The sequence below is a fragment of the Carlito syrichta genome, unplaced genomic scaffold (assembly GCF_000164805.1).
Source record: "Carlito syrichta isolate Samal-C Ts95f unplaced genomic scaffold, Tarsius_syrichta-2.0.1 Scaffold305193, whole genome shotgun sequence".
Lineage (NCBI taxonomy): Eukaryota > Metazoa > Chordata > Mammalia > Primates > Tarsiidae > Carlito > Carlito syrichta.
In genome coordinates, this window is record NW_007249289.1 from 65,452 (window position 1) to 80,041 (window position 14,590).

Here is a 14,590-nt window from a genome sequence, read left to right on the forward strand (position 1 = left end):
AACGTCAATAGCTAGAAAGCCCAGATGGCTTAAAGGTATATTCTAAAGCCATGACTGACCTATGGACTCAACAAGGAGCAGATGAACTACAATTCTGGAGAGTGAAGAACCATTCCCAGATGTGCTGACAATGTATTTTTTAATCACCGGGGACATTTAATGATTCTAGGCATGGGCCAAGGATCTGGACTTAACCAAACAATGGGCTGGTGAAAGAGAAAGAAGCAAAGTTTTTAACTGTCACAAAGAGCTAAAGTAACAACAGCTGTGACTCGAGGAGCCTCAAACATGGCCGGATTTCCCCAAAGGATGTTAATCGAATTCCAAGACTATGGGAGACTGAAGTTCTGCTTCAAAAGTTTCTGAAGGGCAGAATAAAATTTCACATCCTCACAGTGCTTAGGAATCAAAGTCCCTCTGAGGGAAGGAGTCCCAAAATAAAACAACAAGAGATTAAAAAGCCCTTGGACTGTGGTTCTTTCTGTTATAATATGTCAGAATCACCTGGAGGACTTGTTGAAACATAGATGCATCTGATTCAGGAGATGTGGATGGGGTCCATTTGTATGAATTTCTAACATTTTCCCCATGCTGCTGATGCTGCAGGATGTGGGCCATACTTTGAGATTCATTGCCCTGGAAGAAATGGTAAGTCAATACTGCACTTCAGCTGCATACCCCTGCAGGCACTATGTTGATTCTGTGCACAATTAGAAGTTGAGAATCCAAGTTTGCCCCAGCAGAGAAGGCTGCCACTGGGCTAGAGAGCTTTGCACTCACCTAAGGTTGGGACACAAAATTGGAGACCTGAGAGGCTTCCAACATATGGTCTTTCCTATTAGGCCATCTGACAAAATTTTGAAGCTGCATGGGCAGGAGTCTAAAGAGTTAAGCTGAACATTTCTTAATAAATAAAAATTGCAATCCAGGTCTGTCTGAACTAGCTCAATGCATGCCTAGACAGAAGTGAACAGTCTACTTCATCTTCCTCACAAAGAAAAGAACTCAGAATATGCTGGCAGAAATGAAGTTATAATTATTTGGAACATTTATAGTTCTTTTGTTTGCGATTTTCCAAAAACACTAAAAAACTACTAGGCATGAAGAGACAAGATTATATGATCGATACCCAAGAGAAAAAAAAAGAAAACGGAAGAAGATCATCGCTGGTCCAGATATTGAAGTTAGCAGACAAGGATTTAAAAAATAATGGTCACAAATGTGTTAAATCAAATAAGGAAAAAGATGGGCAACAGAGATAAAATATTGAAACATTTCATCATAGAATTGAAATCTATGAGAAAGAATCAAATTTATATTCCAGAACAAAACAATGCAATATCTGAAGTTAAGAACTAGATAAATGGTTTTAATAGTGGGTTGGGCAGACAGAACACAAGATTGTCAGTGAACCTGAAGAAAGGCTAATAGAAATATCAAAACTTAAGCACATAGATAAAAAAGAATAGAAATACAAGCAAACCAGGTGAGAGCATAGGAATCACATGAAGCACACTCTAAGACCTAGCATAGGTGAAATTGGAATCTGGGGAGAGAAGAGAGACAACAGAGAAGAAGCAATATCTTAAGTGATAAGAAGCTAAGAATTTTCCCAAACTATTGAAAAACATCAACCACCAGATTCAGTAAGTTCAGCAACCCCACACAAGTTATATATAGAACATTAGAGACAAAAAATATTCTACCAGCTGCAAGGGATAAAAATCAGATTCTATTCAAAGGAAGAATAATGAGTGCAATAGACTTTGCAGTAACCTAAGTATAAATGAGAAGACAGTGGCAAGTTTCTTCCAAAATTCTCGGGAGAAATTATTTCCAGTCTAGAATTCTATAGCCAGCCAAACTATCAATCAAGTGCAAGTGGGGAATAAAGGTGTTTTTAAACATGTGAGCTCTCAAAAACAAAATATACTTATTCTTTCACTATTTTCCAAGAAGTCTTTGGTGGGGGAGGGTGTGCTGTAACAAAATGAGAGATAAAGCAGGGAGAGAAGACTTGGGATATAAGTAACAGGGCATCAAACAAAGAGAAGTTGGATGTTTGGGGCTGAATGGCCAGAATCTCACCTCAGCTAACCTGGCTTCTATCTTCTGGAGCCTGGGGAAGAGCTGGTCCATGCTACCTTGGAGGTCCTGGAATTCCCCAGTGTGTTGTTTCAGCTGCTCCTGGAATAACCTTGTCAGGAAGGAGCGAGAACAGGAACTCACTGATGCTGCTATCGTTGCCCTCAGATCCTCCCTTTGCTAGTCAGCCTTCAGAGAACTAGATTCAGATTGTTCCACTCTCTTGGGCCCATTCCAGCATGCACCCAGCATGTTCTAATCTCAAAAACATTCTCTTCCTTCTGTTTGGAATACTCTTAAGCCCAGCCCATTCTTCCCAAATATTCCTGAGTATTTTGTCTGCAATTAAGGATACTGCCACCGGGTAGTGTCTTGTTGGTTAAATTATCTTCTCTGCTATCATTTGCTGAGTACTGAGTATGTGCCAGGAACTACTCAGACACTTTACAACTGAGTAGTTCCTGATTACTATTTACTCAGAACAAGGAAGGTGTTATGCCTCATCTCATAAATAAGTGGCCCAGAAAGACGAACTGACTTGCATAAGGCCAGATAGGATGTATGGGAGCTGGGATTTGAACCCAGGTAGGTTGGCTAAGGATCCTTAGCCAATACACCCAAGATCCTGGCTATAGCTTTGGATTTTAGGTAATAATATGCTTATTCAGAAGATTCCTCTTACCTCAATCTCTGCAATGCACTATTTATGGTATCATCCCACCAGATTGTTGAGAAAAGCAAGAGAGCTCCTTCAGTTTGCTTAAAGTGAGCCCAGTAGAACTTTATCCATTCATTCTCCCAATCCCATAAATCCACCATCTATCCACCCACCTACCACATAACCAAAACTTATTCTTTTTTTAATCCATGCATCCATCCATACCCCCATTTATCCACCTTCTCATCCACTCAGTCTCCCTGGCCCATCTATTCTTTTATCTCTCCACCTCCCCTATCCATATATCCTCCCATCCATTCACCTTCCACCCATCCACCTATCTACCCTCCCACTGGTTCACCTTCTATCCATCTACCTATGCACCCTCCCACCCCTCCATCTTCCATCCATCCACCTATCCACCCTCTCATCCATCCACCTTTCATCCATCCATTCATCCACCTATCCACCTTCCAACCATCTATCTATTCGCCTTCCCACCCTTCTACCTTCCATCCATCCACCTATCTACCCACCTATCTACCCTCTCATCCATCCACCTTTCATCCATCCACCTATCTACCCTCCCACTGGTCCACCTTTTTCTTTTTACCACATTGAATATTCATTTATTTAAGGTTATTTATTTATTTTTTGAGTAGACCCTTTATTTTAGAATCATTTCTGTGGGTGATATTGAACTTAAAGGCTCCAAGGATAAGGCTTAGAAATGCCTGGCCTCGCTGGGCAGCTTGCCTGGCTCCTTCAGATAAAGCTGGGTGGTCTCCCAGCCTAGGATTCGCACTGTGTCCTGCCCGACTTGGGAATAACAAGGGTATTTAGGTATTAACCCTTAATTTGGCAAATTGCAGGGTTAATACCAAAGTACAAACCCTGGTGCCCTGCCTGACTTAGGCCAGCGGAAGCGGAAGGGTGGTTGTCGGGGGAGGTCAGTTGCACCGGCCTCCAAGGAGCAGAGAACACCAGGGTTTGTACTTCGGTGCCTACAAGAGAAACTGGCCTCTTGGAGACCTGGGAAGGCCAGACTCACTGAAAGCTGTTTTCTCCTGCTGGAAATTTCTGCACTGCCCCTTCCCTTTCACCTGGCCGCTGACCTCTGATACTGACCCTAAATCCCAGGTGCAGAGTAAGCCCATTCACATGGCTCACCTCTATAACACCCTGACCTAACCATCAACTGAACCCAGACCGCGGCCACTGACCTCTCCCCAGTCCTAGTCAATCACCTCTGAGCCCTCCACTGACCTCTGACCCCAGCCAGTGACCCCTAATCCTGAGTACATAGGTGATCTGGTCACAAACTGGCCTGAGTTCGAACCCTGACCATAGGCTAACCTCAAACATCCACCAACTCCCACCTCCCGCACTGTGGCCTCTGCCTCCCTGATCCTGGCCACCATCCCTGGGCCCTGCAGGGAACGACCTTGTTCTGACCCTTGTTCTGATCCTGGTCAAGCTCCCTGCAGCTGGGGCTGGCCATCCCAACCCAGAATCCTGTGTACACAGTGACCCTAACCTGGCCCCCACTGGAGACTAAGTCCAGCCCCCAGAGATGTCAGGCTCTGGTCCTGGCTGGCTTTCTATCACAGGGGGTCCTGGGTGACACCTCCCCACTTTCCCCCACCAGCCATAGGCCCAGGAGCCACCTCTTTTGACTCTGGAGCATCTCTGCCCCATTCTTTGCCCCTTCCTTGTGCCCTCACCAACGAACTGGGCTGGGCACAGGCACAGACTTGAGCCGGCAACGACCACTTCCTTGCTGGGCCCCGTTGCAAAACCCCGGTCTTTCCATCTGTAAGATGGGAGTAGTCACAGCCCACGCCCCACAGGCCAGGCTGGCTCTGTCCATTTCACAGAAGAGGAAGAGAATGGTGGCAAGTCTCTGGTCCCCTCCAGTGGACAGAAAAGAGTAGTTTTCTTGTTCTTTGGCCTGCACTCAGGTCTCTGTCCTGTGTCCTCGCAGGAGGCTGGGTCCTGCAGATCCCCCTGGTCCGGGCCAGGAGGTCCTCGTGCAAAGCCTCCCTCGAGGCGGGAGAGGACTGGTTGCGCTATGACTTGCTGGTGCCGAGTGAGTGTCCCGGGCCCAGGGTGGGGAGCTGGGTGGAGGCGGGAGTGTCTCAGGACTGCAGGCCCCAGGAGGCAGCCCTCTGAAGGGCTGAGGCATGGTTGAAAATGGGTTCTGACCCGGCATGGTCACTCACGCCTGTCATCCCAGTACTTTGGGAGGCGAAGGCAGGAGGTTCGCTTGAGCCCAGGAGTTTGAGATTAACCTGGGCAACACATAGCAAGACCTCATCTCTAAAAAAAAAAATAAAAATAAAAAAATTAGCTGGGAGTGGTGGTATGTGTCTGTAGTCCCAGCTACTTGGGAGGCTGTGTCGGGAGGATCACCGGAACCCAGGAGGTCGAGGCTGCAGTGAGCCAGGATCCTGCCACTGCACTCCAGCCTGAGCGACAGAGTGAGACCCGGTTTCAAAAGAAAAAAAAAGTAGAGAAAGCGGGGTTCCAGGTCCAAGTTAGAAACTTCCTGGCTGTGTGATGCTGAGCAAATTGCAACCCTCTCTGTGCCCCAGATTCCTCAGCTGCATCAGGGTCTGGGAAAGGTTGGTGAGCAGGGCATGAGGAGTCCAGCCAGTGCCTGGCACCGAGTGCCACTCTCCCTCCATGCCCACCCTGGCCTTATGCTGGGCCCTCAGCCTCCTCTCCCTCACCCCCAGCCCTACCTGTGATTCTGGGTGACACGAGGAGCTGGTGGAAGAGGTGACGGTCAACGCCAGCAGCACTGTCAGCCTGCAGTGCCCGGCCCTGGGCAACCCCATGCCCACCATCTCATGGCTTCAGAACGGGCTGCCTTTCTCCCCAAGCCCGCAGCTGCAGGTCCTGGAGAACGGAAGAGTCTTGCAGGTCAGGGCTGCCCCTGGGAGCATGGAAGCAGGCATTATCTGTGCCAAGGGAGGCTCTTTGCCCAAAAGCATACAGGAGACCCTGGGAGTTATTTCAGCCCAGCACACGGTCATCTGGGAGAGGTCAGGGCACACACCTGTAATCCCAGCACTTTGGGAGACTGAGGAGAGAGGATCACTTGAGCCCAGGAGTTCTAGACCTGCCTGGGCAACATAGTGAGACCTCGTCTCTACAAAAAATAAATTAGCCGGGTGTGGTGGTGCACATCTGTAGTCCCAGCTACTTGGGAGGCTGAGGCAGAAGGATCACCTGAGTCCAGGAGGTAGAGGCTGTGGTGAACCGTGATGGTGCCACTGCACGCAGGACCCAGATGTTCAGGTGACAGCTGCTGCCCAGCTTGGGAACACCAGCAGGTGCAGACAGAGCTGTGTTGGCACTTAGCTTTCAGGCACACCCCCAGCCACCCACATGCAGTGCTGCAGGGACCCCCCAGAGCCCACCACTCAGGGAAGCCCTCCCTGGGGGCAGGGGGCCTGCTGCCACGTCTGGTTGGCTGCAGAGAACCGCCCAACACTGGCCTCCCACGCTCCCTCCTGGATGTCACAGGAGTACTAGGTGGAAGTGGCTCCTCCCATCCCCTGAACCATCTGGTGCCCGCATGGGTGGGAGGGAGCCCTCATGTTCATTCCCGGGGCTGGGGGTCCCGGGGACCTCTGGCACTTCCCAGACACCAGCTCCCCGTGGCCACAGGTTTCCACAGTGGAGGTGGCCGATGCCACCAGCTATGTGTGTGTGGCCGAGAACCAGGCAGGCTCCGTCGAGAAACACTTCACCCTCAGGGTCCAAGGTGAACGGGGCTACATGGGCAGACTCTGGGTCCCTTGTCCCTTCCCGAGGACCACCGCCTTGGACTTCCAGGATCCTGGACTCTGGGACCCACACTCAGAGCTCAGGGATGCCAGCCTGGTGCCAGCCACATCTCCGGAAGGACAGAGAGCATTTGGGGGATCTTGATCACTATAAGGCTGACACCGGGTGGTTTTAAGCACTCTGGAGGCGTCCAGGGAATAACTCTTCCAGAGCCTTTTATGGCACCATTATTGAGCACCTACTGTGTACCTGGCATGGGGCTGAGTGTGCTCTCTGGACTGCCTCCTTGCACCAGAACTAGATTAGCCCAACTTTCCAGATGTGGGAAAGGACTCAGAGAGGATGCCCTAGTATTACTTATTATAGAGGTGAGAGCTTGCTGTATTGCTCAGGCTGGCCTCAAACTCCTGGGCTCAAGCAATCCTCCCACCTCGGCCTCCCAAAGTGTTGGGATGACACACAGGAGCCACTGTATCCTGCCTTGTTCATTCTCACCACCCTGAGTCTGCGTTTTTGACCTCTGTACTCCCATGATGGTCACCGCACCTCCGTGGCTCTGGGTTCTGCCTCCAGGGCAGAGAGAGACAGTGGCGAGCACTCTAGGTCACAGACTCTAACCTGAATGGATGTATTTTGGCTCTGCCACTGGCTGGCTGTGAGGCTTGGGGATGGTGACTCTCCCTCTCTGGTCCTGGAGTCCCAGTGTTCTCATGGACGAGACAGGACAAACAGAGGTCTTTGCACAGGGTTATTTGGATGCACAAGGGGGAGCCCCAGGAGCTGGATAAATGCTCCCAGAGCTTCCCTCTGGCTCTCTGCTCCCTGGCTGGTGGCATGCTCATACCTTTCTCTGTCCTGGTGGCCGTGGGGACAGTCCCGCCACGAATCGCAGGCCCAAACGCAGAGCAGGTCACGGCCATCCTCAACAGCAGCATCTCCCTCCCCTGTGACATCCACGCCCACCCAAGCCCGGAGGCCACATGGTATAATGACAGCGAGGCCCTCTCCCTGGGCGAAGAGGTATTCCTCCTGCCTGGTGGATAAACTGAGACCTCGGGCTGGGATCTGAAGTTACGTATGGAGAGAGAGTAGTTGCTACCTCAAGCCGGAACAGAGCTGTGAGGCTGGAAGGGGTTAGGATTCGGAGAGTGGGCCTGGGGGCTGGCCCAGGTCGCTAGCGTGAAGGGCTGGCTCCCCTGCCCCCCACAGGCACCCACACGCTGCAGCTGGCACGAGTGCAGGCATAGGACTCTGGGACGTACGCGTGTGAGGCCCTCAATGCCGCCGGCTGAGAACAGAAGCTCACACAGCTCCGCGTGCTGGGTACATTGTGTCTGTCCCCTGCCTGTGCCCTCAGCCCTGCCTCCCTGGGCAGCACAGCCAGGACGGGGCAGCTGGGACTCCGAGGAGGCAGCGGGATGAACCCCAAGATCCTGGCCAGGAAGGGGCCTCCCCCAGGCCTGTTTGTGAATTTCTCACCAAGGGGTCTGCTGTGGGGTCCGTGGTCTTCAGAATCCTGGGGAAAAGCTGGTCCAAGGTGTCACCAGCAGGATTCACTCGAAGCTTCCTTCTAGCCCTGGGCTGGTTCATTCTTTTTTTTTCTTTCCTTCTTTCTTTCTTTCTTTCATTTTATTTTATTTTATTTTTGAGTAAGGGTTCCACTCATAGCCCAGGCTGGAGTGCAGCAGCATGATCACGGCTCACTGCAGCTTCCACCTCCTTGACTCAGCCTCCCACATCGTTGGGACTACAGGCGCGCACTACCACACCCGGCTACTTTTTTTTTTTTGTAGAGGCAAGGCCTCACTGTGTTGTCCAGGCTGGGTTTGAACCCCTGGGCTCCAGTGATCCTCCCACCTTGGCCTCCCAAAGCACTGGGATGACAGGCATGAGCCACCCCACCCAGCCCTATTCATTCTTTTGTGTGTGCTCAGCTATGCACCAGAGTTCGTGCCAGGTTCTGTGAGCTCACAACTGGTGGAGAGGAGTTCTGCTTTAGTTTGCTGCAACAACGGGGGGCAGAGGGGTCCCCGCGGAGGCTCCAACCCAGCTGGGACCTGCCCTGTGTAGAACAGAGCTTAGAGGGCCATCAATCTCTCCCCCCTCCAGAGGCTGAGGCCCAGAGAGGGCAGGAGGCTGTCCCTGGTCACCCAGCAGGTCTTCAGCGTGCTGGCCTCGTTCTCCTCCTCCATCTCCCCTGGTCTGCACCAGTCCCTGGAGTCGGGTCCCCCATGGGACCCTCGTGGGCCTCTGCAGGCTGTTTCCCCATGGGATGGCCACAGCTCCCCACTCTGCTCTCTCCCACCCCAGTTCACCCCACCTTCAGGCAGGCTCCCTGCGGACCCCAGACTGCTGTCGTGGTGCGGGCCGGGGACAAGGCCATCCTGAGCTGGGAGACAGATGCGCTCTCCGAGCTGGCCGTGACCTGGCACAAGGACGGGCAGCCCCTTGTCCTGGGCAGCGGACCTAGGCTCTGCAGGGGGGCCAGAGTCTGGAGATCCAGGAAGCCCAGGTGAGCGCAGGTGACTGTGGACAGCCGTAGGACATGGCCTCCAGCCCTAGAGAGTTGTGGGTGGGGGCAGGGGGGAGGTGGCAGGCACGTGCAGGGTTTGGGAGCTGCAGCCTCCTTGGCCCGGGGACCCCCAAGCCGAGTGGGTCGGCACCTTCCAGGGCTGCAGACATGGAGAGAGCCCAGGACTGCAGAGTTAGGTTCCGGACTCAGGATGACCTTAAGCCACCCTAACCCACTGCCTGCCTCAGTTTCCCCAGGACCTGGAAGCTTTTTCCAGGCCCTTCTGGTTGGCTGTCTGCAATGCCCAAGAGTCTGTCGCACCTTCCCTGGTGTGGCCTGGGTCGAGATTAGACATGCACAAGTGTTTGTCAGATGAATATTTGCTGCTCCTCTGGGAATTCGTTCTGGGCAACTCTCTTCTGGCCCAGCTCTGTCCCCACAGCTGCAGGAGGGAGGGTGTGGGGGAGGGGGGTATTTTTCCTCCAGGTAAGGCCCAGGGAGGGGGGCCAAAGCCTGTGCACCTGCTATTGAGGGCCCTTCTGCTCCCTGAGGCTCTTAGGAAAGGCTAGAGGGTCCTGTTTCCCTTTGACCCCCCAGTCAGGACCAGGGTATTTGGGGAACCCTGCTCTGGAAGCCCTCAGAGCCTGGATGTTTGAGGGGAATCCAGGCACCCACTCCAGCTCCATGCACACCGTCATCATGTTTTCTTCCCATCCTAGGTGTCGGATAAAGGTTTATGTGGCTGTAAAGTGAGAAACGAGGCAGGGGAGGCCATGAAGACCTTCATCCTCATTGTCCAGGATAAGCCAGGGGCCAGCGTGACCAGCGTGGCCATGGAGTCTCTAGCAGCTCATGAGGCTGCCAAGGAGGAGAAGGACAAGAGCTGGACAGAAGTGGTGTAGCCAAGTGCTGGGGCATGATATCTGGAATTAAAAAGACCAGGAAGACTGGGCACAGTGACTCATGCCTGTATTCCCAGCACTTTGGGAGGCTGAGGCAAGAGGATCGCTTGGGCAACATAGAGAAACCCCATCTATCTTTTTTTTCTGAGTCGGAGTCTCACTCTGTCACCCAGGCTGGAGTGCAGTGGCACGCTCATGGCCACCCCATCGTCGACTTGCTGGGCTCAGGTGATCTTTCCACCTTAGCCTTCCAAGTAGCTGGAACTACAGGCACGTGCTACCACGCCCAGCTAATTTTTTTTTTTTGATATGTTGTAGAGACAGGGTCTCACCAAGTTGCCCAGGCTGGTCATGAAGCAGGTTTATCTGAAGTAAAAGAAGCTAAAAGCAGTAGCTTCCTGCTGGGTACACTGAAAGCACCGGATCCCTTGGGCTGCCAGATCCCTTGACTGTGTCTCTAAAGACCTGGCACCAGGCACTAGGATGGAGAATACTGGAAGATCAGACATGTGGAAGGCCATGCCACCTCGATTCCCAAGGAGGCCTGCCCCATCAGCCCAAGGAGGGAACGTGGATGGCATTTGATGACCTATGTGAGTGAAGCTGGGGTGAGGAGGACTCTGTTTGCGCCGTCTAGGATGTGTGGCCAGATTTTCCGGAGGCTAGGTGTTGTTTCTGTTAAAATAGACTTAGCCGTGTAACAAAGAGACTCCAAAATACAGTGGGATAAATGAGAGAGAAGATTGCCTACTGGGGTTCTATTGGCAGTGCCTATCTGGGGTGTATGACTTCATCCTGGCAGAGCAGAAGAGAATGTGGGATCGATTAGCGATGTCTGCCCTGGCATAGGTTAAGGAGTGCTGGTGTTCGCAGTCTCTTCTGATGGCTACCATGAAGCATGGAGGGGTGGGGTGGGGCGGAATGGGGAACATCTTGTTACTGGGGGCAGAGATGTTCCTCTGAGGCCAGATTTTGTTCTAATAGTGGTTGCCTGGGATGCATGACATCATCCTGGTGGGGCAGGAGAGACTGTTGGGATCAGTTGGTGATGTCTGCCCTGGCATAGGTTAAGGACTAGACATGAGTGTCCAGGCTGGGGGCATAGCTCCACTCCATGTGGTAACTTAGGGACCCAGGTTCCTTCCCTCTTGTTGCCCTTCCATCTCTTAGGGTGTTGTCCTTGTTCGTGTGGCTAGCTTTTTTAAAAAATAGAGATGGGGTTTTGCTATGTTGCCCAAGTGATCCTCCCGCCCCAGCCCATAGGAAGCAGAAAGAGCAGGGGAGGTGAGCATCAATTTCACGTGGAAGTTGTACCTACCTGCCCCTTCTGCATGTATCCTGTCAGGAAGGACTTAGGCTGCTGTCCACAGGGAGACTGGGAAATGTCATTTTGACTTGAGCGACTGCACACGCAGCTAAAACTCTGCTGTGCAGGTGTGAAGAAAAGGTTGGGGAGGACACCAGCTGCCTGCCACAGATGGCAAAGCCGGCAGCCTCTAACCATGAGCCACGCTGAACGCAGTCACTGAAAATGGCTGACACCAGGTTCGCTACTTGGAGCTCATAGTCTCTTCTGATGGCTACCTCGATGCATGGGGGAAACGGGGAATGTCTAGTCACTGGGAGCAGACTTTCCATCCTGAGCCCATTCGACTCTGTTCTGATGGTGGTGGCTCTCTAGGGTGTATGATTTCATCCTGGCAGGAGAGGACGTTGGGATCGATTAGTGATGTCTGCCCTGGTATAGGTTAAGCACTGCTGGACTCTGCCTGGTAACTAAGGGCTGATTTTATTTACATTTGTAATAAAGCAACTCCTGTTTCCACCAATGGAGGTAAAATGTGAACTCCTACCTCCCTAATCTGCCCAAGAGGAAGAAAATGGAGGGAAGGGTCCCAGGATTCCAGCAATCTGGCTTCTTTCTTGCAGTGCCCCCAACGTTTGAGAGCCCCAAGATGGAGATAGTGAGCCAGGTGGCCAAGAGCCCCCTGGTCCTGACCTGCGATGTGTCTGGAGTCTCTGTGCCCACGGTCACTTGGCTAAAGGACAGGATGCCCATGGATGAGTACACCTGTCCTCTTCTGCTTTGAGTGATGCACTCCCTTATTTAATGAAATGACGGTGACAAAAGAAAGAGATCCCTGGTTGTCAGCGCTCTTGGCAAAACCAGAGGCTGGCAGCGCATCTGTCTTGGAATGTCATTTACTGGCCCTTAGAGTCCAGGCCCTAAGAATGGCTCCTGCAGGGGCTCGAAAGCGAGACTGTCTCTCCACCAGCTCCCCCAGACAGGCAATGTGGGCTGCCCATTGCACAGGGTGGGCTCTGAGGGCCGTGGAACGCCCACTGGCTGACACCGGGCTGGGTACCTCCTCGGTGGCACAACTCTTGACCCATGCAGGTCGTCGTCCTCTTCCTCCTCACTCCCCGTCTGGCATTCCCTGGATGTGGGTTCTGCATCGAAGGGCAATGCCTGCCTGTCACCCCCTACCTGAGGCTGTGCCCAGAGCTGTGGAGGTGGGTACGCGGGTATGGAATGGCTGAGAAGCTAGATGACCCCTCTCATCTCTGTGGGAAATTAGGGAGGAAGTGGGAACATAGACCTCCGAGATGAGAGGGGCCATCCCCGGCTTCTAAGCCATTCCCTCCCTGTGCCCTACGGCAAGGCCTGCCCACCCCATCACCCCACCTCCCGCCCCCACTGTGGCAGGGCCCCGTCTGTCACTCACTGAGCCCTCTGTCCTGTCAGCTGGCAGACACCTCTGGTGCTGGCCACCCTCGACCTCCCTGTGCCCCACCCCCACTCGAGGGCAACAGCCCCATGTGGGGTAGAAAGACCTGAAGGAGCAGCCCTGATGGGTCATCTGTCTGTGGAAGCCCCTCAGGGCTTCTGCCAGTGCTGCTAGGAAATCTCCCTGCTCTCTCTTGCTCGCTCTCTCCTGTTTTCTTTTTTCCTCTCCCTCTCTCTTCCTCCCTCCCTTCCTCCCCTTCTTTTCATTCCTTCTTTCTCTCTTTTTCCTCTCCCTCCCTCCCTCTCTCGCCTCGCTCTATCTCTCTCTTCTCTCTCCTCTTCATAACAGCTGTTTTGAGGTGTACTGTCCAGTCCATCTCAAGCATTCAGTTCAGCAATTTAGTATGTTCAGAGCTGCACAATCGTCACCACACTCAGTTCTAGAACATTCGTATCACCCAGAAAGAAGGGCCGTCCTGCAGGCTGGCACCCCCACTTTCCCATGCCCACCCCCATCCCTGGCAGTCACCCTCCTGCCTCCTGTCTCTATGGATCTGCCTGTTCTGGACATTTCATTTCAATGAAACCACATCGTGCATGGCCTTTTGTGTCTGGCTTCTTTATTTCCCTCCCCACCTCCCCAACGCCCCACCCCATCCCTCTATGCCCCCTGCAGCAAGGCTCATCTCCTCACCTCTCTTCTTCCCCTCCCCTGGGTGTCCCCTGCCCCCGGCACCCTGCAGCCAGGCCTACCCCATCACCCCACCTCCCTTCCCCTTCCCCGTTCCAGGGTCATCCCTGCTGTGACAAGGCACAGCATCTCATTCTTTTTAGAAATTAAATTCTTCCTGTCTTTTTATGACTGGATACTCCCTTGGGGGCCTGCCTCACCTTTGGTTTACCTGCATGTCTGTTGATGACTGGGCTGTGTCCGCCTCTCAGCTGTGACGTGTGTTGCTCCTGTGAACGCTCGTGCGCGTGTCTCTGTGTGGACGCGTATTTCCTCTCTGGGGAATCCCAGAGCAGGGATGCTGCAGGGCCCGCCCTCTCTGGCCCCAGCTCTGGGTACATGCTGATCGCTGCCTGGAACACCCACTCTCGACTTTCCCTGGCCACCTCTGCTTCCCCCAGCATATTCCAACTCAATGTCCACGTCTCAATGGAGACAGGCCGCCCCAGAAACCCTCCCTGATGGCTCCCACCCAGATCCCCCACTCTGTGGGGGCCTTGAAGGGCTTGTCAACACGGGGCTGTGCATTTCACTGACTTCCCCCAGACAGGCTGAACTGCTTGAGGACGGGGGCTGCACTGGGCTTGTCTTGAGTCCTGAGCTCCCTCTGGACACAGGGCAGTGGCTCAGGCACTTCGTGTTGAACGGCAGGCTGGTGCCTCGGGCAATGCGGTTAGAGACCGCTTTGGACAAGGCACAGCTGGAGAGGGTGTGGGGGTGGCGGGGGAGGGGACGGCATTCCAGGCTGGGGTGGCCCGAGCAGAGGCTGGGGGAGCCCCTGCGGCGCCCTGTGTCAGGTCAGTGAGTGGCTGACTCCACTGGATCAGAAGCCTCGATAGATGGGGGCAAGGGAGACAGCAGGAGGCAGGGGCTGGACCTGAGAGCAAGTCCTGGGCACTGAAGCGGAGACCTCTCGAGGGGATGGGGGGACAGGGGCAGAAATGGGGAAGGGGCAAGGAAGGCGGTGACCGATGAGAGAGAACCCCGCCCCTGCCCCTGCGGGCATCGGTTTCCCATGAGCACAGGCAGGGGCTGGGGGACTCAGGGGTCCCCTGTGCCCCACAGAGAGCAGTGAGGCCCTTGGCATGGTCTCCCGGGGCGGGGGGCGCCTCCAGCCAACCCAGGCAGGCATCTACACGTGTGTGGCTGAGAACGCCCAGGCTGAGGCTGGTAAGGACCT

General features: G+C 53.6%; 1 protein-coding gene across 1 annotated transcript in view; it reads left to right on the forward strand.

The window, feature by feature from the left end:
- The first annotated feature begins 7,294 nt into the window (after positions 1–7,294).
- The window catches only part of LOC103263625 (hemicentin-2-like), a 47,706-nt gene continuing 40,410 nt past the window's right edge, over positions 7,295–14,590 (forward strand). Inside the window, 7 exon segments of the mRNA XM_021714060.1 lie at positions 7,295–7,558; positions 7,748–7,796; positions 8,849–8,958; positions 9,009–9,050; positions 9,770–9,849; positions 11,880–12,017; positions 14,480–14,590. Of these exon segments, the coding sequence (XP_021569735.1) occupies positions 7,295–7,558; positions 7,748–7,796; positions 8,849–8,958; positions 9,009–9,050; positions 9,770–9,849; positions 11,880–12,017; positions 14,480–14,590 (794 nt within the window).